General features: G+C 34.6%; 5 protein-coding genes across 5 annotated transcripts in view; 3 read left to right on the forward strand and 2 right to left on the reverse strand.

Moving 5' to 3' along the window:
* LOC122502211 (histone H3-like) overlaps positions 1-26799 on the reverse strand; it is a 36325-nt gene that overhangs the window by 9030 nt on the left and 496 nt on the right. The gene's annotated exons all lie outside the window — the stretch shown is intronic.
* The window catches only part of LOC122502212, a 33302-nt gene that overhangs the window by 5438 nt on the left and 1065 nt on the right, over positions 1-26799 (forward strand). The gene's annotated exons all lie outside the window — the stretch shown is intronic.
* Positions 253-1012, reverse strand: LOC122502202 (histone H2A-like). The gene has a single exon (XM_043612139.1). The coding sequence runs from the start codon at positions 942-944 to the stop codon at positions 570-572; it is 375 nt and encodes a 124-aa protein (XP_043468074.1). The 5' UTR covers positions 945-1012; the 3' UTR covers positions 253-569.
* LOC122502204 (histone H2B) lies at positions 4317-4790 on the forward strand. The gene has a single exon (XM_043612142.1). It carries the CDS (start codon positions 4373-4375, stop codon positions 4742-4744), a length of 372 nt encoding a protein of 123 aa, XP_043468077.1. The 5' UTR covers positions 4317-4372; the 3' UTR covers positions 4745-4790.
* Positions 24265-24932, forward strand: LOC122502196 (histone H1A, sperm-like). The gene has a single exon (XM_043612133.1). It carries the CDS (start codon positions 24345-24347, stop codon positions 24885-24887), a length of 543 nt encoding a protein of 180 aa, XP_043468068.1. The 5' UTR covers positions 24265-24344; the 3' UTR covers positions 24888-24932.

Consider the following 26799-nt stretch of genomic DNA (forward strand, 5'->3'; position numbering starts at 1 on the left):
TGAATTTTTGCTAATTCGTTAAAATCTGTAAAAAATAATTTTAAAAAGTAGGTACTACAGAAATTCCGAAAATAACTATTTTTAACACATACGTTATTTATGGTATTTTCGACGCTGAATCCAAATTTTAAAAATTCAGAAACCAAAATCCAATATGGCTGCTCAAAACTAGACTTTTTTGAAGGATACTTTTATTACATTAAATCTCAGGCACTATACATTATCTTATCAAAAAAATGTCTCACACAATTATATTAAACTGTTTTCGAGGTCGCTGATTACGAATAAGGTAAATAAATGTACACAATTACGGCCTAGTACGTTATTACGTGCTATTTCCACCATTTTTTATATCGAAAAATAAAATAATTGAAATTTTGTAAAATTTAATTAAAAACAATTATTTTTTTCAAGTATTTTGTTACAATTTTTGATGTATTTTCCAAATAATTAAATTATTATTAATATTAGTTGTCCTTTAAATATTAATGTAAAGAACATAGAATTCAAACGTAAAAATATTTGGTGGCCCTGAAAAGGGCCGATTGTTTGAAAGGTGGGTAGAAAATTTAAGCTTTCTTTTCGGTTTTCTTGGGCAAAAGAACAGCTTGGATGTTGGGGAGAACACCACCCTGGGCGATGGTGACTCCAGAGAGAAGCTTGTTCAATTCCTCGTCGTTCCTGATGGCGAGTTGGAGATGACGGGGGATGATTCTCGACTTCTTGTTGTCACGAGCTGCGTTTCCGGCCAACTCCAAGACTTCGGCAGCCAAGTATTCCATAACTGCGGCTAGGTAAACTGGAGCACCTGCACCCACACGCTCGGCGTAGTTTCCTTTGCGCAAAAGCCGATGGATACGACCGACTGGGAACTGGAGTCCAGCCCGGTTGGAGCGGGTCTTTGACTTTCCCTTGGTTTTGCCACCTTTGCCACGTCCTGACATTTTTGATTTAGTTTTGAATTAACGAAGTAAACACAACGAAGAATACAAAGCGAATGATGTTCTGCGCCTGAAATCCGCCTATTTACGCTCTCTCCACAGGTCACGCCCACAACTTGCGCTCCCCTCTCTTTGTCGTGAGTGGCAGATGGTTGCAGTGAGTCCCCGCACCAATCAAAATGTAGGAGCACAACTGTAAGAGAACGTAAATAGGGCAGTTTCCGCTGCTTAACGTCAATACAATAGAACTTTCGCATTGCACAAATGACATAGCAAGATTACAAGTATTTTATAGGTTAACTCAAGGTAATGGTAGTAAATAAGAGTCACCTGTCTTCACTCAGAATAATGCATTGGAATGCCAATGGAGTTAGAAACAAAATTAGCGAAATTAAACATTTTTTAAACCAATATAAAATAGACATCTTACTACTTAATGAAACTAAATTAAAAATCAATACAAAATTTTACATCTCCGGCTACCAATGCTTTAGGAAAGAGAGAGATAATGACTCTTGGGGTGGTGGAGTTATGATCCTCCTAAAAAACGATATCCAAGCTACAGAAGTTCCTCTAAATATAAAAAGTTTTGAGGCTGTGGCTATTAAATTGTCAAATAACCTAACAATTATGTCTGTTTATATACCTCCAAAAAAGAAAATATTAAAAAATGACTTGAATATCCTGAATAATACTGGTAATAAACTCTTGATTTACGGTGACTTAAATGCTAAAAACATTTACTGGAACTGTAAATCGAATAATGCCAATGGTAAACTAATTTTAGATTTTGCAATTAAACAAATGTTTAATATACTTGCCCCAGATGGATATACTTTATATCCATATAATAGAAACTCTCCCAGTACAGTAGACATTGGCCTTTCAAAAAATTTAAAATATAATATTGAACTGGATATCTGTGAGGAATTTAACTCCGACCACCTCCCTGTTGTTATTACCCTTGCTGGAATCACAAATTTAGAGTGCCATATCCTTAAAACTCCAAATTATAAGAATATAAACTGGACTGCGTTTAGAAAAAATATTGATAATAATATTGTAATAAATAATAATTTAAGGACAGACTTGCAAGTTGACGATAGTGTTGAAAAATTAACAACTTGCATAAATAACTCTCTGCATAAGTCAGTTCCATTCGTCAAAGCAGGAATTTGTAATAATTATAAATTACCTTCTGATATTTTAGAACTTATTAAAACGAGAAATAAATTAAGAAAAATTTTACAAAGAACTCCAAGTGAATCAATTAGAAAAATAAAAAATAAGCTGACGAACACTATTTCTAGAAAGATCATAAAATTTAACAATGACAACTGGAGTAAAAAGTTGGAAAGCTTAAAAGTCTCTGATAATTCACTTTGGAAAACGTCAAAAAATTTCTTGAAAACTAACTCTAGTACTATACCTGCTTTGACTAATGGAAATGATTTAGTTTTTAATAACACAGAGAAAGCTAACCTGCTCGCGGAACAATACAAAAAAGTTCATAGTATGACAAGCAATTTGGGAGATCCTGAGACTGATAAATTAGCTAATGACAATTACGTTGAGCTTGCAAGTCTGTCTTTCGACGAAGATGAAATAATTCTTACTTCACCGAAAGAAATTAGATTAGCGATTCGTAGCACCAAACCTAGAAAAGCACCGGGACTCGATGGGATTCAAAATATTGTTCTTAAAAACTTACCAAAGAAAGCTGTGGTTCAATTAACATATATTTTTAATGCCTGTTTTAAATTATCCTATTTTCCATCTCAATGGAAGAAAGCTAACATTTTGCCATTTCATGAATCTGGTAAAGATAAAAAACTACCAGCAAGCTATAGACCTATTAGCCTATTGCCCACAATTAGTAAAATTCTTGAAAAAATTATCTATAACCGAATTTTAGATTTCGAAAATAAAAACAAAATACTAATACCAGAGCAATTTGGTTTCAGGTGTAAAAGAAACACCTTGCACCAACTTCTCAAGGTAACAAATCATATCAGTACTAGCATGAACACTAATAAGTCTACTGCTCTTGTATTACTTGATCTGGAGAAAGCCTTTGATACTGTCTGGTTTGAAGGACTTCTCCTAAAATTGAGGAACCACAGCTTTCCCATTTATATACTTAAAATACTACAAAATTATCTCAAAAATAGAAAATTCATTGTCTCAGTTAAAGGCAATAATTCAATAGAATATGACATAGCGGCAGGTGTGCCGCAAGGTTCCATACTTGGACCTGTGCTTTTCATATTTTATATCAATGATGTTCCTCGCGTTAAAGTAGATGAAAGTACTGTCTGTGATAGCATACCAAGAATAGCCATATTTGCAGATGATACTGCAGCTTATGTAACGTCGCTAAGTCAAAAACTTGCTATTAAAAAGTTAAATGCTTATTTGGAAATCCTCCTCAAATTTTTTCACAAATGGAAATTAAAAGTAAATGTCGAAAAAACTGATTATATAATTTTTACACGAAAACGTGATGAAAATGACCTACCAAATTTGGTTATCAACAATACAATTATAAATAAGCAAACTAAAGTCACATATCTCGGAGGAATTCTTGATAAGCATCTGACTTTTACCCCACACATTAAGAAAGCCAGGAATAAAGCTTTTAAAGCTATAGGAGCTTTACATAGCCTTATTGGTAGGAAAAGCTCATTGAGCATAAAAAATAAACTAATACTTTATAAAAGCATTGTTATACCAGTAATGTTATATGCGGTAGCTATATGGAGCAACACATGTGATACTAATTTAAAGAGTCTTGAAATTGTTCAAAATAAATGTCTTCGAATGATTGTTAATGCTAATCCTAAAGACAGAAACGCCGATATTAGAAAAAAGTATGAAATTAAAACAATAAAAGAACATATCAGAAATTTAACAATAAATTTCTATAAAAATCAAATATCTCATCTTTCTGAACTTGATGATGTTATTATGTACACAAAAAACAACGTACCATTCAAAACAATTACCAAAATGCCATATCACATACTAATGTAATTACACTTAATTACTCCAATTGTTATCTATTTATAAGTTACTCTTTTACTCGTTGTTATCTAGTATTAATTATAGTCTTTATTTTATACTCTAGTCTTAGGCTAAGTACACAACTGAAAACATATAGGTTTTTCCTGCTATTTTTACCTATTTTATTACAACAAAAATGATATAAAATCGACAATATAACATTGTAAAACACAAAAATATTATTTTATAGGATTATATTTCTTCTTCTAGAAATGGTTACCTCATTACTTTAAAAACTTATTGTAACATTACTATGTACAAAACTATTTTGAAGAACAATAAATACTGCTTTAAACCGTAAACCGCTTAACGTCAATTCGCTTTGTGTTCTCTTCGAGTTCAGACGTACTTTTCTCTGAAAACTAACCATGCCTCCTAAAGCCAGTGGTAAAGCCGTGAAGAAAGCCGGCAAGGCTCAAAAGAACATTACCAAGACCGACAAGAAGAAGAAGCGCAAGAGGAAGGAGAGCTATGCCATCTACATCTACAAAGTGTTGAAGCAAGTGCACCCCGACACTGGAGTCTCCAGCAAGGCCATGAGCATCATGAATTCGTTCGTGAACGACATCTTCGAGCGCATCGCTGCCGAATCTTCCCGCTTGGCCCACTACAACAAGAGGTCCACCATCACCTCCCGGGAGATCCAAACTGCCGTCAGGCTTCTCCTTCCTGGTGAACTCGCCAAGCACGCCGTCTCTGAAGGCACCAAGGCTGTCACCAAGTACACCAGCTCAAAGTAAATTCTTGTCCACCCTCAACAAAACAATCGGCCCTTTTCAGGGCCAACAAATATTTTTACGAAAGAATTATTTAGTTCTAAACAATTATTACTGTACATTTTTTTACTGCTAGAATTTAGGTATTTGTGTGTAGTATAAGAACTAACTTTCATGAAGTCACTTGTAGTTTTTACTTAGTTTTGTCTAAAAAGTAAATGCTAATTTGATGTAGTACTATAGAACACTATAATAAAACAATGCGAGTAAACGTATTACAATAAACTCTATATATTGGTAAATATAATTTTATTGCATGAAGTTTTTAATTTAAAAAAAAGTCAACACTACGCGGTATTTCCAAGCGGTCACCCATCCAAGTTCTAACTCAACTAACAGTGTTTTTTGAATACAGGAAAATTTTTACGAAATTAATTTTGATTGTGTATGACCTTAACTTCCACGCGCAACATTCAAATTAAATTGATTATTTTGGGACCAGGATAGGGAATAAAAAACACACCACGTTTTAAAAGCACTCCACAATGTAAAAAAGGACTTTTATTAAATTCGAAACTTGGAACATTTACAAAATTATACTTTTCACGCAACGCGTCTTTTCTTTTCAGCCGGTCAGTCTTATCTAATCGTTCGCAGGTTTCGTCATCACATCATCGTCATATTTCGACAAAATTCGGCATCGTTTTTCGCGGCAAATCCCTACTCTACTGTATTACTCATTCTCTCTCGATGCCACAACAGATTCCATTGATATAAGTGATTGGCAAAACATTTTGTGAAAATAGTGGGGGTGGTCCGAAACCGACCCCCATACTTTTACATTGTAATTGTTTATTCTTTTCTTCCTTATTGTTCACATAAAGTGAGGATAGGTTTTGCATATTTACTTTTATTTTTTAGGAATTTATAAAATGTTTTACTAGCAATTACAGCACTTATTACTTAACTTAAATTCTCTTTTGGTTAAATATTTTATTCATTGTCAGTTGTAAAATGTTCTTGACAAGGCGATATGAATTAAGAAAAGGTGTACTTATCGACATCTTTGGAAGCTGTTAAGTACGAAAACGAAAAAAAATTAATAACAAAATTCGTATATATTTTACTAGAAATAGGGCGAAAATTAAAACAGGCAAAACCATTGCTTCTATTTATTATATTGGAAATTTAGACACTGTTTAACAATTTATATGTAGTATCATTTTAAAAAATGCCTTAAAATTTATTTAAATAAAGTAATAATATTAATTCAAGTTTAAATATGTCAACATAACTTAAAGACACAAATAAGCTTGTCAGAGTAAAGTTACTAATAATTCATTTATTTACCTTTTTGTTCAGAAAAAGGTCCAAAAATGTATGTAGAATATTCAATAATAGTAATGACTTTCTTTATTTGTATTGAATAAAACTTTGAATTTAGTGGTTTAGTTTATTCTTTATTATCGAAAGCGCATGCGCGTGGGCCCATAGTTGAGCAGAACGATGACGCTTTCAGTTTGTCTCGGGCCGTGATGAGATATCATCGTGTATTTTCTTATGTTAACCTTTTTACGATTTAATTAATAAATGTATTGATCTCAAAGAATATTATTGCTTGCGTTTTCTATTTCTACAATTGGGGGCTCGTCCGGGATATGGGGATTCGGTATATGGATGAATTCGACGAGATGGAAAACGCGAAGCCGTAAAGGAAAGTATTAGTGCAAGGACAAAAGTAGGCGTTGAAGCGCATTAAGTTAAAAAGAGGTATAAAGACGACGTTTAACAAAAACGTATAAAGACGACATTTAACTAAAGACGTATAAAGACGACATTCAAGAGGAGCGTATAAAGACGACGCTCAAGAAAGACGTAAAAAGGACGCTGAAAAAAGATTGTGCGCCACGAGGCTTACTTTGGCGGCCATTGTGGTTTGGGATCACGTGATTGAACGTGTATCTGCGAAACGTCTAGAACAACGGACAGTAAATTTGTTTTGATTGAGTGTTAGTAACATTGAACATGGAGTGTTTAGGACAAATTAGTGCTGTTAAGGGCAAAATTAAGTTAGCCTCGCGTTCAACGATTGTGGCTCTTCATAGAATAATTTTCGGTGTAGAAGGTGATAGAGGCAATCGCCAAAGATTAAGAGACAGTGGAGGATTTAAGTTTGGTGATGATTCTGACGAGTTTCGGGAAAAGATGGAATTCATGGGCGCATTTTCAATTGGCGATCTCGTCTCTGTTTGTAATCTTTTGGGCATTGATCACCAAGGGACGAAGGAGCAAATAAGACGAAATATTATATTTGCGCTCATGGATATAAATACTCTTATACCTATGTCAGAGGACGACGATTCTCAGGATGAAGAAGAGGACAAGGAGGGAGAGGATAGTGACGGTGATGAAAACGACGAAGGCAACCACAATCAATCACGAAATGGAAGTGTAATACAATCTAGTGGAAACAGAAAAAACCAAGCCGAGCATGAGTGCGCGAAAAATAGTGTTAGATTTGCGTTGAGCTATAAAGATGTGGAAGAGTCAATCCGACCTTTTAGTGGTGAAGATGATTACCCAGTAGAAAGGTGGATTGGTGATTTCGAGGAAGCAGCATTATTATTTGATTGGGACGACCTAAGAATGCTCATATTTGCTAAGAAGTCGCTTAAGGGTTTAGCGAAGACATTCATTCTAGGAGAAAAGGCGATTAAAACTTGGGAGCAACTAAAAAATTGCTTAGCAGATGAGTTCTCCTCCAGATTGAACAGTGCCGACTTGCATCAATTATTGAGTGAAAGAAAACGGAAGAAAGACGAAGGAATCCGAGAGTACTCCTTAGCTATGAAAGAGTTGGCTTCAAGAGGTACTATTGAAGAAGACGCTTTAATACAATATATCATAAAAGGAATTTCGGATGACGAATCGAGTAAAATTATATTATACGGTACGACGAAATATAGCGAGTTCAAGGAACGATTGAAGGCATACGAAAGGATAAAGCGTACAACTCCGGAAACGACGAATTTACAGAAGGCACAGAGGAGTGATTCTACGAAGAAGCCCGACAAAGTCAGTGAAGTGAAAAGTAACAAGAAATCTGACAGATGTTATGCTTGTGGTGAAGTGGGGCATCGTTCGAAAGAGTGTCCGAAGAAATCTTTGGGAGTTAAGTGCTTCAAGTGTCAAAACTTCGGGCATATCGCTAGAAATTGTAGCAAAGACGTTAAGAGTTCAGAGCAGAATAAGAGCTGCAATTTGGTAACTCGAGTGACTGGCAAGTGCGAGAAGGACGTGATTGTAAATGGAGTTAAAATAGTTGCTTTAATAGATTCGGGAAGTGATATAACGTTAATGCGTGAGGAACAATACAAAGAGATCGGTCGACCAGTAATGAAAGACAGTGAGATACAGTTTCGTGGTGCAGGCCTTGAGAAATTCCAAACATTGGGTGGTATTTATGTTGACGTTTCTATCGATGACGAAATATATTCGATTGGTGTTCAAGTAGTTTCAAATGATGTGATTCGTAACGGTTTGATTTTCGGAACAGACTTTTTAAATACAGTAGAGCTGAACGTTAAAAAAGGTAAAATAACCATTTCGAAAATAATGGAAGACGAGGTACCAGACGTTTTTAGAATTGACGCGATCGACACAAGTGAGATAGAATTGAATCATATAAAAGACGATAATGTGAAGAAGGAATTGACGGAACTGATTGGAAATTATAGTCCAGAGAAATCGAAGGAGACAGGTGTTGAAATGCGCATAGTGTTGACCGATAACATTCCAGTCTATGAACGAGCTCGTAGGTTAGCTGAAGAAGAGAAAAATCAAGTTGAAGATCAAGTGTATCGTTGGTTCGAAGCAGATATTATTAGACGATCAACAGCAGATTACTCAAGCGCGGTAGTGCCGACAAGAAAGAAAGACGGAACAATAAGAGTCTGTGTTGATTATAGAGGTGTCAACAGCAAGACGGTAAAGGTTCGTTTTCCCCAGCCGATTATTGAGGAACAACTTGATAAATTACAGAACGCGAAGGTCTACACGACATTGGACTTAAAGGATGGATTCTTCCACGTTCCTATCGAAGAGGAAAGTCGCAAATATACCGCGTTTACAGTGCCTAGTGGTCAATATGAGTTCAATCGCGCACCTTTTGGTTTCTGTAATTCGCCGGCATATTTTAGTCGATATATCTTGGCAGTTTTTTGGGAGTTAATTGCTGAAAAAATCTTGATATTGTACATAGATGATCTGTTAATTCCATCTTCAAATGTGGAAGAAGGACTGCAGAGATTACGCCGTGTTTTAGATGTGGCGAGTGATTATGGACTAAAAATTAATTGGCGAAAGTGTGAGTTCTTACGTGAGAGAGTGACGTATTTAGGCCACGTGGTGGAAGCCGGGAAGATTTCAGTAAGTGATGACAAGACAGATGCCGTTAAGCATTTTTCGATTCCAAAAGATGCAAGATCCCTTCAGAGTTTCTTAGGGCTAACTGGATTTTTCCGTAAATTCATACCTCAATATGCTCTCATCGCACGACCATTATCGGATTTATTAAGGAAAAATGTGGAGTTCAAGTTTGGAGAAGCGCAAATGAATGCTTTCGAGACGTTAAGAAGAGCTTTAAGCGAGAAACCTGTTCTTCATCTTTATAGGACCAGTGCTGAAACGGAGCTGCATACAGATGCTTCCGCTTTAGGTTTTGGAGCAATCTTGTTGCAACGAAGCGACGAAGATGACAAAATGCACCCAATTTATTATGCTAGCGGAAAGACGTCTCCTGCCGAGTCGCGATATGACAGTTACAAGCTAGAAGTGATGGCCATAGTGAAAGCACTTAAGAAATTTCGAGTGTATTTAATCGGGATCGATTTTGTTATCGTCACGGACTGTAAAGCGTTTACACAGACCATGAAAAAAAAAGACTTATGTGGACAAATTGCTAAATGGGCTCTGCGTTTAGAAGAGTTCCGTTACACGATTATACACAGACCTGGGAAAAATATGCAGCATGTGGATGCTCTTAGCAGGCATCCATTACCGGCAACGATGGTAATCAGGGAATGCGAATCAAGTGTAGCAGAGAAAATTCGACGGAGTCAAGACGCGGATCAAGAACTTAAGAAGCTAAAAGAGCAAGTGAACCAAAACGAGATCAAAGGATATTGTGTTTCAAATGGACTTCTACTGAGAATTGTGAACGGTGAAGAATTAATTGTTGTACCAAAGCTCATGCAAGTAGGTTTAATACGACAAATACACGAACAAGGACATTTTTCTAGTGACAAAACAATAAAGTTGATCAAGGACGATTATTGGTTTTCGAACATGCAAGGCCAGGTGGATAAAGTGATCCGTAATTGTATAGCATGCATTCTTGCGGAGAAGAAGTCGGGAAAAAAGGAGGGTTTCCTACATGTTATTCCAAAAGAATTGCCCTTGGATACATATCACATTGACCATCTAGGACCGATGCCTTCGACAAAGAAGAACTATCGCCATATATTGGTCATAGTAGATGCGTTCACGAAGTTCGTTTGGCTGTATCCAACGAGGAGCACGACAGCAGCGGAAGTAGTAGACCGATTATCAAAACAGGCCTTGGTTTTTGGAAACCCCAAGAGAATTGTGTCGGATCGGGGGACAGCGTTCACCTCCCAACAATTTGAAGAGTATTGTAGATATGAAAACATCGATCATCACTTAATCGTTACAGGTGTGCCTAGAGGTAATGGGCAAGTGGAACGTGTGAATAGGACACTCATTCCTGTGTTAACCAAGTTATCTATGCCTCATCCAGATACCTGGCATAAATATATTGGAAAGGCTCAGCAATATCTTAATCATGTATCAAGTCGAAGTACAGGATTCTCTCCATTTGTTCTCCAGTTTGGTGTACCCATGAAATTGAAGGAGGACTTACGAATGCGGGAGACTATAGAAAAAGAGTTTCTAATAGACTTTCAAGAGCAACGAGATGAAACAAGAGATATAGCACACGCTCAGATTCAGAAGATGCAAGCTGAAAACAAGCGAAGTTACGATCAAAAGCGAAAAGAACCTCATGATTATAACGAAAATGACATCGTGGCCATTCAGCGGACTCAGGGCGGATCAGGACTTAAGTTTTGTTCGAAATTTTTAGGACCGTACAAAATCATCAAAGTTCTGAGGAACAATCGTTATATAGTGGAGAAGATCGGCGAAAGTGAGGGTCCAAGAAAAACATCTACAGCTAGTGATCACATGAAACCGTGGAGCGAATTCAGCATCGATGATGAGTGAAGTGTAAATAGTGTTGGCAACATCTGAGGACAGATGACTTCAGGATAGCCGAGTGTAGAATATTCAATAATAATAATGACTTTCTTTATTTGTATTGAATAAAACTTTGAATTTAGTGGTTTAGTTTATTCTTTATTATCGAAAGCGCATGCGCGTGGGCCCATAGTTGAGCAGAACGATGACGCTTTCAGTTTGTCTCGGGCCGTGATGAGATATCATCGTGTATTTTCTTATGTTAACCTTTTTACGATTTAATTAATAAATGTATTGATCTCAAAGAATATTATTGCTTGCGTTTTCTATTTCTACATGTATTTAAATGAAGTCAAAATAATTTAACAGTTCATTACAGACTGTTATTAATGACAATCAGAAACCTCGGCAACCGTCAGAAAACATTGAAAAATAGTTCCTTTACTCAAAGAAATTTTGACGAAGACAAAGAAACACCACATTTTTGGCACATTTTTAGCCTTTGCACTTTAGGGGGTCGGTATGGGACCACCCTCCCCTATACACACAAAAAAAATATGGTAAATTTGACTACTTTTTTACTATTTCCTGTAGTTCTTATAGGCGCCCGTAACATTATTTAGTAAAATGAACTATGACAGAATAGTTATAGTCTAACTGTAAAATGTAATAATAAATACCATTTTTACAGTAAATTTAACTACTAAAACAGTTATCTTAACTATTTGTTGTTAGTCATACTAACTGCTTCATTTAGTTGCAGTAACTAAATTTTCATAGTTCCCATAGGCGCCCGTAACAAATTGTAGTTGTAACAACTGTAAAAAATAGTTAAATTAACTATTTCAAGTAGTAAAATGAAATTATTTATTTTTTTATAATCTTCAAATAACTGAATTATCATTTCTAAAAATTATTATTTTTTATATTTTTTATTTACACTAATATTTTTATTTTCGAAATGTCAATTTTGATAAATATTATTTTATAGATTTCTTAATAATTATAATAATTATATTCTCGAATTATTATTCAATATAATTCAAATATTACCGAATTATCAATTCTTAAAAAATTTATTGTTCCTAATAATAATAATAAACAATATTTGTAATAATTAATAATTTTTAAATAATAAAATAATAAACTTTTTTCAAATTTGGCGCCATATTCTTCAGAGATGGGAAACGTCGAAACCGTATATTTTGTAGGTGAAATAACTATTCGGTGCAATTCTTATTATGACATTTATAGGTTAGGAAAATAATAAATTAGAGAATTTAAATCTTAGAAAAAAATGTATGTTATGTAAAATACGAATTAGGAAATATAAAAGAAATGAAAAAGAATTATTTGGAAAAATGAATATTAGGAAAAATAAAAAATCGATTAAAAAAAATTATTTAAAATATAATTTCGGTAAGAAAAAAGTTATACGAAATAATTATTTGAATAAAATAAAATTATAAAAATTGGTTATTGTACAATAAAAAAATTTATATAAAAAGTTATTAGATATTACAAAAATTTTGAAAAATACTATTTCGATATAATAATTATGAGAGTGACAATTCAGTAAAGTTATAGTTAGAAGAAATACAAGTTAGAAAATAAAGTAATATTATAAAGAAGAATGATTAGGAGTAAAGAAAATTATGAGTAATGTTAATTCAAAAAAGTTAAAATTATTTTGAAAAACTTTTATAAGAAAAAAGTTTTATAACACATGATATTTCGATAAAATAAAATTTAGAGACTTTAGAATTTAGAACATTTACACATTATAAAAAAAAGATATTAGGAACAATAAATTTTTTAAGAATTGGTAATTCGGTAATATTTGAATTATATTGAATAATAATTCGGGAATATAATTATTATAATTATTATCAAATCTATAAAATAATATTTATCAAAATTGACATTTCGAAAATAAAAAAAAATAGTGTAAATAAGAAATATAAAAAATAATAATTTTTAGAAATGATAATTCAGTTATTTGAAGATTATAAAAAATTTTCTTTCGCAATATTAAACATTCTGCTGATTAGTCATTCAAAAAAATATAATGTTTTTGACAATTATTCTTTCGATTAAAAGAAATTATAATTAATTCTTATTAGATAAAAAGAATTTCGATAAAATAAAGATTCGGAAAATAAAAATTGGAGACTTTTCATGCGCCTCTAAAATTAACTATTTTTAACAATAGTTTTTACTACTACACTATAGTTGAGTCATTTACAAGCATCTGTTAGTTATTTCAACTACGTAAAGTAGTTATTTCAACTACATAAAACCAACTACTTCATTTTGGTTCCACTAACTGAGGAAGTGTAGTTAAAATGCTGCTGAATATGGTAGTTTTAACTACTTTTTTTCTAACTACACAAATGTAACAACTCTAACTTGACAGTTTCCTGCTCTGCTTTTTCGCCCCACGGAGATAAACGGAGCGTGAAAGTAGAGCACGAAACTGTCAAGTTAGAGTTGTAGCTAATCAAAATCCACAATTCCCTTAACCCGATTCACAATTCCCCTTTTCCAACCAATCACGTTTCGTAATTTCAGAGCGCTCAGAGAGCGAATGTCGTAAACACCCTTCGATTTACATTTTCGAGTGCATTCGATTCTTTTAGCTCATGTCTTTTTTTAGAAAGGAATAAACATTTTAATATATATATTTAGTTTTATACCCTGCTTTTATCACATCTGGGGTAATTAGACAAAAGCACAATTTTTTTGGAGTAATAATACATGAATAGAGGACATGGTTTAAATTCCAGCTAATGATTGTTTTTTATTAATGGGTTTTCTTATGGGAAACTTTATTGAGTTCACTAAGTAATAAATATGTTTATTTTTTATTTACAGTAAGATTTTAGAAACAAAAACCAAAATTCACAAACGGCGGGTATATACATATAAGGGGTCATACACATAATACGTCACGCAATTTTTGACCATTTTTAACCCCTCCCTCCCTCCCCTATATCACACTTCGTCACAAACCTTGAACCCCCCTCCCTCCCCCTCCCCCTACAACGTCACGTCACACACGTAAATTTTAATGTATTATTATTATTATTAAGAAGAGGGTTGTGGACCTAGGACCTTGCAGGTCAACGCCACTAACGCTTGGGTAATCCCTTTACGTTCCCCATAGCCACCCCTATAACCGAAGTCCTTTCCACAACAGGAGGACTTCGGCCAGGTTTCTGGTAGCAATAACGGTCTCCCCCAGAAAGAAGTAGCCCGTAATGTGTTCCCGCTCCTTCACAAGTGCAGGGCAGTGACACAAGATGTGTATCGGGGTTTCATATTCCTCTCCACACCTACGGCACTTCGGGTCGTCTAGGATCTCCATTTTGTGCCTATGATAGCGCAGATCACCATGGCCAGTTAATAGCCCCGTTATGATCTTTGCCTCTTTTCTATTTAATTTGCAGAATTCCGCTTTCCTCATAGGGTTAATACTACTTCCCATGAGTACCTTGGCTTGTCTACAGCCCTTAGTTACCTGCCATTCCCTTTGGTGTTCCGCAGCTATCCACTGTTTAATTTCCAGTGTCAAGCATTTGTTGGAAACACCAATGGGAGGTTCAGGTCCAATAAGTTGTTTTCTAGCCCCTTCTTTGGCTAGCTCATCCGCCCTATCGTTTCCCGCGAATCCACTGTGACCAGGGATCCACAGGAGGGTAACGCGGTTCGTTTCAGCTAGTTTGTTAAGTGCTTCATGACAATCACCGACCAGCCGTGATGTTGATACGTATCGTTTCAAGGAGAAAATGGCCGCCTTGCTATCCGAAAGGATAAAAATATCTTTGTTGTGACAATTTTTCAAGGCTTCAACAGCACCATAAAATATTGCCACAATTTCGGCTTGTAACACAGTAACAGTGGTCCCTAACTTAAAGGAGTGTCCCACTTGGGAGGTTACATGATAGATTCCTGCACCGACTCCATTCCCGCCTTCTGATCCATCTGTGTACCAGACTTCACCGTCAGCTGGAATACTTGTCAGTCCATTTATCCAATCTTCTCTACTAGGTATATTAATCCTATACTTTTTGTCGAAGAGATACAAAGGGACAGTTCTGTCCCTAATCATACTTAGAAGGGGGATTCTCACCAATTTCTTTGGGAGACGCCATCTGCCCACCTCCCTGCAGCCCACAGGACCACTTAACCGCAGGGCAGCCTTAACCGCCGCTGCTTTAAGGCTATGTCCAAGTTGTGAAATGTAAACAAACCAAAAGGTTACTACACCAGCACTAAAAACGCAATTTTGCGACAGCCAATTCTCCCACAAAAAATAACATTTTTACACTTTCTTTAGGAAAATGAAAAATTAGAGTATCAAAGTTTCCAAAAAAATCATTTTTGAATATAAGCAATAAAAAGCAATTAGTAAAATAACTAATTATAATGACCTGTAAAATGGCATTTTTGACGCATCGCGAAAAATAAACTGTTTGAGTATATCAACCGCACGGATGATGAAGAAGTTCTATGTCAGCGATTGGACCTTCAACATGTGGAAGGGTAAATTTTTCCCTTTCCTCCTTGAAATTACAAGAGAAAGGGTAAAAACTTCTTCATCGTCCGTGCGGTTGATATAGTCAAACAGTTTAATTTTTCGCGACGTGAACTCTGTTGCTCGCTGCGCGTGCGCAGACCGTACCAAGGTCGCAATGACATCACCATGCAAAAAGGCACATTTTTTTTTTGACTGAATCTCAGTGGTTTTCTCATTTTTTCAGTTATTCAAAGTTTAGTAACCAAATTCGTTACTTTAGTTCACCATTTCAATAAAGAAAATATGAATTTATATTTATTTACGGAAATGGGAACGGCGAAAAAATGCTTCACTATTCGGTCTATAATGAAGCATTTTTTCGCGGTTCCCATTTGCGTAAATAAATATAAATTCACATTTTCTTTATGGAAATGGCGAACTAAAGTATCGAATTTGGTAACTACACCTTGCATAGCTGAAAAAATGAGAAAACCACTGAGTATCATTCAAAACCAAAACTAAGAATGCATTGACATCACCATGCAAAAGGCACATTTTGTTTTCTACTGAAACTTAGTTATTTTCTTATTTTTTTCAGCTATGCAAGGTGTAGTTACCAAATTCGATACTTTAGTTCGCCATTTCCATAAAGAAAATGTGAATTTATATTTATTTACGCAAATGCGAACAGCGAAAAAATGCCCTATTATAGACCGAATAGTGAAGCATTTTTTCGCGGTTCCCATTTGCGTAAATAAATATAAATTCACATTTTCTTTATGGAAATGGCGAACTAAAGTATCGAATTTGGTAACTAAACTTTGAATAACTGAAAAAATGAGAAAACCACTGAGATTCAGTCAAAAAAAAAATGTGCCTTTTTGCATGGTCATGTCATTGCGACCTTGGTACGGTCTGCGCACGCGCAGCGAGCAACAGAGTTCACGTCGCGAAAAATTAAACTGTTTGACTATATCAACCGCACGGACGATGAAGAAGTTTTTACCCTTTCTCTTGTAATTTCAAGGAGGAAAGGGAAAAATTTCCCTTTCCACATGTTGAAGGTCCAATCGCTGACATAAGACTTCTTCATCATCCGTGCGGTTGATATACTCAAACAGTTTATTTTTCGCGACGTGTCAAAAATGCCATTTTACAGGTCATTTTATTTAGTTATTTTACTAATTGCTTTTTATTGCTCATAGCCAAAAATGATATTTTTGGACATTTTGAAACTCTAATTTTCCATTTTTGTAGAAAAAGTGTAAAATTGTTATTTTTTGTGGGAGAATTGGCTGTCGAAAAATTGCGATTTTAGTGCTGGTATAGTAACCTTTTGGTTTGTTTACATTTCACAACTTGGACATAGCCTTAATTGTAAGGTGTAAGGGTTCTAGCCCCAAGAGGGCACCAAGGGCAGCAGTAGGAGTTGTACGCACCGCCCCCGTTATACCTCTAAGTACCATCCCCCTTACCCTTTCCAATTCTGTTTGTGCTGTTTTTAGCTCAACTATACCCCACCAGACCACACAAGCATAGGTCAGCCTAGGGAGCAGAATTGCTTCATAGATCCACAATAGTGTATCCGGTTTGAGACCCCAGCTACCACCAATGGCCCTTCTACATTGCCAAAGAGCAGCTGTAAGTTTCTTACATTTTTCCTCTAAATGCTTTTTCCAGAGCAGTTTGCTATCCAGGATTACTCCTAGATATTTTGCCTGCTCTGTGTATTTGATCTCTTTTCCGGACAGCGTAAGTGAGCACGAGGCTTTCCACTTGTACCGTCTGGTAAAGATAACCGCTTCCGTTTTCCCCGGATTTACAGATAAACCCACCTTCTCACACCATTTATCTACCAGGTTTAACGCTTTTTGGGCCACTTCGAGTATAACTTCAAGGTGGGGACCGCGAACGATTAACAAAATGTCATCCGCATAACCAATTACATGGTATCCTGCTTCGGTCAGAATTCTCAGTAGTTCATCCACTACCAAGGACCAGAGCAAGGGTGAAAGAACACCTCCTTGGGGGCATCCAGAGTTGACTGTCCCTTTCAGGACTGAGTCTCCTTTAGTTGATAAGAGGTTCCTGTTTTTTAACATATGACAGGTCCAATCAACCACTCCTGTAGGAATATTAAAAGCTGTCATAGCTCTTTTTATGGATTCCGGAGAGGCCTGACTAAAAGCTCCTTCTATGTCCATAAAAACACCCACAGCAAAGCCCTGATTCTGCAGTTGCCCATCAATTAGGTCTACTGCTCTGGCCAGAGCTGTTTCCGTAGAGCATCCCGCTCTATACGCATATTGATCCTTTTGTAGCGGGAACCGCTCCAAAATCTCACTGCGAATATATCTATCCACCAACCTTTCAACTAATTTTAGGATAAAGGATGTAAGGCTAATAGGACGGAAATCCTTCGGTGAGGTATAACCGTTCTTGCCCGCTTTAGGTATGAATACAACTTTTGTACCCCTCCACGCTACTGGGACATATCCCAGAGTCAGACTCGCCCTAGCAAGTCTTACCAATGGTCCAACAGCCTCATCTATCGCTCTTTGCAAGAGGACAGGGTAGACGCCATCAGGACCCGGAGACTTGTAAGGGCTGAAAGATTCCGTGGCCCATCTGATCCTCTCGGCAGTCACAATCCTGTTAGCCAACTGCCTCCGAGACCGGTAATCAGCCTGCGGAAGGTTTGTTGGCGGCTCAGGATCGGATCCGCCCTCCCCAGACCTCGAAAAGCCCGGGAAGTGTTCCTGGACCAGGCAAGCCAAGGTTCCATCGTCCGACTCAGAGAAAGTCCCGTCCGGCAACATTAAAGTGCCCAGAATTGCATCAGGGTTCTTAGCGAGCAGCTTATCCAATCTGGCCGCCTCTTTCCCTTTTTCGATGCTAGAGCAGAAAGCATTCCAACTGTCTTGTTTTGCTTTCCTTAGTTCATACCTATAGTCGTCTCTCATTTTCGTAAAATCAGACCAACCATTAGTCGTGCGCCTTTTCTTGGCACGCTTAAAGAGTCTCCTGGTTTCTCTCCTGAGATGTTCTAATCTCTCGTTCCACCAGCACACCTCTTTTCCCGAGAATACTTTTGTCGGTTTGCAGCTACTTTCATAAGCTGCCTTAATAGCCTTTGTAAAATCATTGGCCGCCTCATCCAGGGTCTGATAATCTCTTATCTTACCCGGTAAACCAGAAAGTGTCCTTCGAAGTTCTGAGATATAACTAGCCCAATCCGTCCTTCTGGGATTACGAATCCACTTAGTTTCGGATCGGACCGCAGACTCCACCTCGAAGACTATCTGTGAATGATCAGAAAGAGAAGGTTCATTAGAAACTTTCCATCTTCTTACTTTATTTCCAATGCTTTTGGAGCAGAGAGTGATATCAATCACTTCCTGCCTAATCGCATTGCTAAAAGTCGGGGTCGAACCCGTGTTGAGAATATCTAGATTCGTTCCGATTAGATATTCCAGTAGCTCCTGTCCTCTCTGGTTGTCCTTTGAGCTCCCCCACACCGTATGTTGTGAGTTTGCATCGCAGCCCAGCAGCAGAGGAAGTCCCTTTTCCATACAGTAGTCCACCAACCTACGAACTTCAATTGGCGGATTATTTTTATTATCATATGGAAAATATGCCGATCCTACGACCGTCTTACCTATACCCTCCAGGTTAGTTGCCACCACCATTAGGTCCCCTGAACACAGATCCAATAGTGGAGTTGCGTTGACACCCTTAGTAAGAATGCACGCTCTGGGTTTGGCAGCTCTGCAGTCCCTGTAACAAACTAGACCAGCCCCACCAAGCCCCCTAATGACACCTCTTACTAACCATGGTTCTTGGATTAGTGAGATGCCTGTGTGCAACTTAGCCATGCTCCTCGTCAGTACTGATGAGGCGCCTTTGCTATGATGCAAGTTAATCTGAATAGCGGAGAGTTTGCAAACAGTGAATTATGTTTGCTCTTCTCCCTCCTCTACATTGCTTGTGCCGTCACGATCAGGGACAGTTACCTTAAAGGTTATCCGCCCGAAGTGATAGTGAGGCTTAAATTCGAGGGCCAATTTCAATGTAAATTTTATACATTTGACATTATATTTTATATCCTACACTCTAAATTATTGAATCAGTTAAAAATATTTTTTTTTGTGCAACACCTGTAAGGAAAGTAATACTTTGCATGCCTGTAAAGTAGGCGCAAAACAGTACTTTGCTGCACTAGTGCCGCAAAGTTCTTAAACTTTTAGGTTTTTTTGGTGATATACATAGGTATTTGTTTTCTATTTGTAGAATACCTGTTTTTTACAGTAATATACGCGTAGAAAACCACGTATATTACGTGCGGTAACATACGTTCCAAACCCTGCTAAACAGTAGGTATGTTGGCGTCAACTAGCGTTTCCAAACAGCTTTTTTTTTATCAAAACCAAAAGGTGTTGCACAAAGTACTGTGTGCAACACGTACGAAAGAAGATTTTCCGACTTTGAAAACAGCTTCTTTCTGTACTTGTTGCACAATATACTATTTTCTGACAATTTGTTAAAAATAACTGATGTTTCAATACAATTTTTTTTATTGATTCATTTAGTCACGTTTAACTACCTACATAGCACCGAAACTTTCCTAAAAATTTATTAAAGATTTACTCGCAAGCTTCGAAATATTTAAATGCAAAGTTTAGTGAAAATTGTGTAAAGATTTAAATATCCTACTTCAATAAATGTTTAGCGCGAAACTTTCCTAAAAATTTTCACGAAATTATAGTCGAAAATGTAATTCAAATGTTCAGGAAAGTTTCAAGCTATATTTTTAAGAAAATTTGACGATAAATATTTATTGGAGTGAGAAATTTAAATCTTTACACAATTTTAACTAAACTTTGCAAGTAAATTTTTCGAAGTACACTACCGTCGGGAATTATCGGTACGGCTGCACGCGCAGGGTCCAAAAACATAACAATCTTCAAATCACGATTTCTTTGTAAATACAAATGTCAGAAAATTAACAAATATACCATTCGAAAGATTATTAAATTTTACAATTAATGATATGTAACTGAAAATTTTAATAATTTATACAAAGCTTGCAGCAATCTACAAATTTGACAAAAAAATTTTTAAAATAAAATTTTTTTGGAAATTATTTCAACCCCTGCACATTTTTTAAAAATTGTAGGAAAAATTTGAAACTTATATAGGTGTAATCATTGAAATCTCATCTTTAATTTAGTGCCAAAAGATTTTAAAAATCTTATTCGGTTCGAGAGATATCATTATAAACGGCCGAGCATTTTCAGCCAAAAAACGTTCAAAATCGACTAATTCAATGCACTGCAAAAAGAAGTATCTTAATTTAAGATGTTTTGGTAGTCATTTCTAAGATGTTTTGGTAGACACTTTTTAGTTACTTGAAACATCTTAATTTAAGATGTTAAAAGTATCTTCGTACACATTTTCTATGGTATTTTTGGGGCAAAAAGTTTTAAGGTTAACTATGGGCTCTTATGGAAAACACTATATGTATCTTAGTTTTTAATAACTTACACTTATGGCGCATCTTACGATTCTCAAGTAACTTATCGCTAAACATCTTATTGCAACAGAAACATCTTAATTTAAGATACTTTAAAGAACTTACAAAAGTATCTTACTTTTCTAAGATGGAAGAAATATCTTCATCACTGCTAAAACATATAAAGCATCTTAAATATCAGTAAGATCCCAGGTAGAAAAATTTAATGGAAGCCTAGATATATGCTAGCGCCACCACTGGAATTTGTATGGCAGTTTATCTCGCCGAAGTCTTCTAGCGCCTTGCATGGCGCGAGCACTTTCTGCTAGAATGCAACATAACCACAAATATCGCTGTTGCATAAAATATCAACGGTGTTTGTTTTTTTGTTAAGGAGATTTTAAAAAATATTTTAAGTAATTAATCTAACAATTTATCACCAAGAATAACAATAAATACTTTTGATGAATTAAACATATTAATTTCTCTAAATTCAAATTAGAAAACATAACCTCGAACTGGATTTATGTTTTCTTTATTTTTAATTGACCTGTCAGAACAGTTTTATTGGTTTTAAATAAGAACATAACTTTTGCAATTAAATTATAAGTGATTTTTTAATAATAATTTAGACTTTTGGAGATAATTTTCATAAACTAATATGTATATATAATTCCACAAGTTTAAGAAGTGTGATTACATTTATTAAAACGAAACGTGTAATTAATTCTTTAAATATGTATAATTTCCATTGTAAACAGATAATTTGTAAATATTTTTTATATATACTTTTATTTAAAGTCATCAAATGAAATGACATATAAGAATAATTGTTTAATTCGCGAAATAAATTTTTGGCAGGTGAGGTTATGTACATTCTGTTATGTTCGCATTCTAGCACTGCGAGCAGAATGCGAGAAAGGCGCTAGACTACAAAAGTGTTTCAAATGCTGTCAGCGCCACTATACAGCGCAATGGCGTGCGAGAGTGGCACCTTACTAGCGCCACCAAATTTTTCTACTAGGGATGCTTTAGAAAACATCTTATTTTAAGATGTAAGATACCATTTTTCCATCTTACATCTTATTTTAAGATATCAAAAAAGACACCTATTTTTGCAGTGTGCATTTGTCAAAAAACATGCTCGGACGTATATAATGATATCTCACGAACCGAATAAGATTTTTTAACTCTTTTGGTCTTAAATTAAAGATGAAACTTAAATGATTACACCTATATAAGTTTTAAAATTTTCCTACAATTTTTAAAAAATGTGCAAGGGTTGAAATAATTTCTAAAAAAATTTTATTTTGAAATTTTTTTTGTCAAATTTGTAGATTGCTGCAAGCTTTGTATAAATTATTAAAATTTTCAGTTGCATATCATTAATCGTAGAATTTAATAATCTTTCGAATTGTATATTTGTTAATTTTCTGACATTTGTATTTACAAAGAAATCGTGATTTAAAGATTGGTATGTTTTGGGCCCTGCGCGTGCAGCCGTACCGATAATTCCCGACGGTAGTGTATGCAAGTAAATCTTTAATATATACATATTTAGAAAAGTTTCGGTGTTTTTTGGACAATTTTTCAGTTATATTTTTAACAGATTCAGAAGCAAAAAGTCAGTCACTGCTGATTGTCAGTTAAAACCAAGATTTTTAACTGATTCAAATTAAGAGAATATATTATTTATCATATTATATTATAAATAATAAACCAATATTTGTTAAATATAGGTACATAATAGATATTAAATAGTTTAAAGCATTTTTAACTTGTTTTATTTAGAAAAAGTGACATTGTCACATTTAATTTCTTATAATCTTTGAATTTAAAAGATTGTGACGTAACACATGAGTTCCCCCCCCCTCCCCTATGTCACACTTAGTCGCAATTCTCAGACCCCCTCCCACCCCCTAGCCGCGTGACGTATTATGTGTACGGCCCCTAAGGAACACAATTATTTCGTCCGAATTGTTAAAGTGTGTTGTCAAAATGTAAGTTTTTCGTAATTTATTTTGTTTTTTATCACCTTATTTGGTTTCTAGTGTTCAAAGATAGTTCGAAATTGTAACGACTAGTGATTCCATCATCGACCTCAACTGATGATACCAGCAACGTTTAAAACACACATTCGCTCTTCTAGTTTTGTTTTTACATTTGTTTTATATTATGTGTTTACTTTTGAGCAATAAAAAATAACTTCTTTAACTTTAAATATACTTTTTTTAATGGTTTTTACCGCCTTGTTCCCAATAGCCCTATTTTGTAATTTCGAAAAAATGCGTCGTTTTTTCTTAAAATTCCAGCTTTGATCAAGACAATTATTTAACCCTTCAATGTGCTCGCCAAGATCAAGAAAAGAAAGAAAAAATTAAGGCAATATTTCAATACACAAAAAAGTTGCAAAACTTTAAATTTGAAATCTGTTCCTAACATCCCCAGTTTACGGTATTAAAAAGTAAAAAAGGTTTGAATTTCTTGATGAAATTGTCATTGTTTTAATGTGTGGACATTTTATTCGGAACAAATAAATTTATATTTGGCTGTGAGACAAGTATACATTTTCTGTGTGTGTTTTTATTAAATTTACAATTTCGTTTTACATAAAAAAGTATCACTTCACTGTTTTCATAGAAATTTTTATTTACTTAGTATTTTAATAATAATTTCTATTCGATTCTGGAAAAAAGAAATAAATGAAATACAATATTTCATTGCTTTTTTTACATTTCAATGGACTGGTTCGCCAACATCATCAAATCACTAATTAGAATAAAGTACATAAGTACATAAATTGAAATAAAGAAATAAAACAAGTAAAAAATTAAAATTTTTCTATACAAAATATTTCTCGAGCCCTGGAAAACATGAAAAAGTCATGGAATTTTATTGAACGAAAATCGTAGCAACCCTGCGTATAATTATATCAATCTTTACTAATGACAGTGTCACATAGTAATGTTCAAAATTTTGAAAAATATGTTTATTTACTCACCCACATTCTATAAATCATAAAAAATTAATCAAATACATCTGAAACTTATTACAGTTATCAACCATTATTTTAGTGATTTAAAAGTTTATAAACAAATTATTATTTGTCTGTTAAAAATTTGAAATATAGTTCCAAGTTTGCCCAAGTTCAGAGAAATCGACGTTCATTTGCAATGTGGGCCTTTCTTCACCGTTCGTGCGTTTTACTATATCGCCGCGAACCTGGAAATTTTTTCATTACAGCCTGACTAGTTGCATCGAGTGCATCCTAAAGTTAGTCTTCAATTTTGAATATAAACTAGAAATTCAATTTTAAAATGGCAGAGAAAGCAGAATCCACTGTTGCGCCTGCAGTTGCACCTTCCGAGGGAGCTGCAAAGTCGAAACAGCCTCGTGTGAAGGCCGCTCATCCGCCAGCATCAGAGATGGTCGTTGCAGCCATCACTCATTTGAACGAGAAGGGAGGTTCGTCTCTGCAAGCCATCAAGAAGTTCATTGCCGGCAAGTACGTAGTCGACGTTGAGAGGCAAGCTACTTTCATCAGGAAGTACCTGAAAGCGGCCGTCGCCAACAAGACCCTGATTCAAACCAAGGGAACAGGTGCTGCGGGCTCCTTCAAATTGAACGTCGCCAAGTCTGAGGGAAAAGCTAAGCCGAAAGCACCAAAGGCTAAGAAACCAGCAGTAGCCGAGAAGAAGAAGCCAGCAAAGGTCGCGGCCAAACCGCCAAAGGCCAAATCTACCGCTGCCAAACCCAAAGTTACGAAGGCTTCTCCCAAGAAATCCAAGGCACCTGCAGCTGCCAAGAAAGCTTCTCCGAAGCCCAGGAAGACTGCGGTTAAGAAAGTTGCAAAGCAGTAGATATAATGTTAATTCAAAGACATTTTCACAGCTCGTCTATATCAATCGGCCCTTTTCAGGGCCACCAAACATTTTTACGAAGGAATTTATTTTGTTTCTCTCTTTTTCAACATTTCAGCTATAATAAAAAATATAACGGGTATATCACATGTCTGGCAAAATTCACTGAATTTTGTCAGGGTCACTCATGACTCGACATGTTATTAGTAGTTTAAATCTATTATTTATTTTATTATTATTATTTTCACTTTACTATTTTTTTATTTTTGTTATTGACTCCAACTCCTATTGTTTTCCAACGTTTATAGGTTTTACGTAAAAATTGACAAATTTTATTTTTAATTTTATGACGATTTGTAAAAGATGATGTAAACTATATCATTGATTTATGTCGGTAAGAAATTTAAAACTCTCTTTATTTTGTGTTCATTGTAATTTCATAATATTATATTTATATTTTGTAAACTCGTTTATTATTTTTATATTTTTTATATATTATTGTTTTTAGACTGCCGAAGAGGAAATCACTTGTTTGCAAGACAAACAATTTCATAAAATTTCTAATGATTTGAAAATATGTATAAGTAATTTTCAAAAAAGGAATAAAAATGTTTCAAAATGCTAATTTATTCAGAACGTGTACAAATCAACTTTCCTATAAAACTTCAATTTGAAACTTTTTTAAGTTCAATCTATATTAGTAATATTAATTTAACATTGTAAAATATAACAAATAGTTACTTATAAATTATTGTAGAAAAACAGAATATTATTTATTTTTATATTACTTCCTCATAGAGGAAGTATTGTAATACCAAAATTTTTCGAGTTCGATTTTTTGACATATCTTTATGTTCTTTGACCTCAGGAGTTCAAAAATGACATTTTTAAAAAATGTCATTCCGTGTGTGTGTGTGTGTGTGTTATCATCACATTTTCATAAATATCTCGAAATTATGAAGAGCTTTTGGGTTGAATTCTTTTTTAAATTGTAGATCTCACCTGCGGACATAAAGTGAGAGTACTTTCTGATATAATAATAAAGTTTAACTAAATTTTTTTTTTATTTTTAATTTTGAAAAAAAACGTTTTTTGCCCATAACTTTAAAAAAATGTTAGGACACCTATAAATGTTTTTCCATAATTTTGTAGAGTTTTTTTAGACGCATCTTTTAAGCCCTAATTAAACATTTTTCGTCCATATTAACCGGAGTTATTTAACTTTTAAAAATACAAAATTTTAGAAAATAAGACTTTTTTGAAAATTTTGTTGGAAAACGTCGAAGTAACTTTAAAATTCTCGTTATCAACTTGTAGAGCATTAAAAAACGCTTCGATTGACCTATTTTTGAACCTACTTCGATAATAAATTTCGAAATTATTGGTATTTTAAAAACCAAAAATTGTGAAAAATGACATTTTCTCAATACTTTTTTGTTTGAAAATTTTTGTTTAACTATTAAATTATTGTAACTATCTTGTAGGGTATTTAAAAATACATTGATTGACTCAAAATTTAATCACTTTTACTATATTTATAAAAAGTTATTCATATATTTCTATTATTTTTATCTCCATGAGGAAGTAAAGTGTTCATGAAATGAGCACCAAAATTATAAAAAAAATATACAACTTGGCAGTGGTTTTTTTCCAGTGCTTTTCATAAAATTCTAATAATAATAATAAAATAGTGAACTATTAGTTACATTCACTTGTAGATTTCGTCAAAACAACAAATTCTTTCGATGAGTAATTGAAGAATGTAATATTGAAAAATAACTAGATGCAGTATCATTTTAAACGCTACTAAAAGGTTTTTTAATTGATATTAAAAAAGGTTGTTTATAGTATAGTAAGGCATGTTCGTATAAGAATTAAAAATATTTCAACGTAAGAAAATTTGTTGGCCCTG

The sequence above is a fragment of the Leptopilina heterotoma genome, unplaced genomic scaffold (assembly GCF_015476425.1).
Source record: "Leptopilina heterotoma isolate Lh14 unplaced genomic scaffold, ASM1547642v1 Lhet_222, whole genome shotgun sequence".
NCBI lineage: Eukaryota > Metazoa > Arthropoda > Insecta > Hymenoptera > Figitidae > Leptopilina > Leptopilina heterotoma.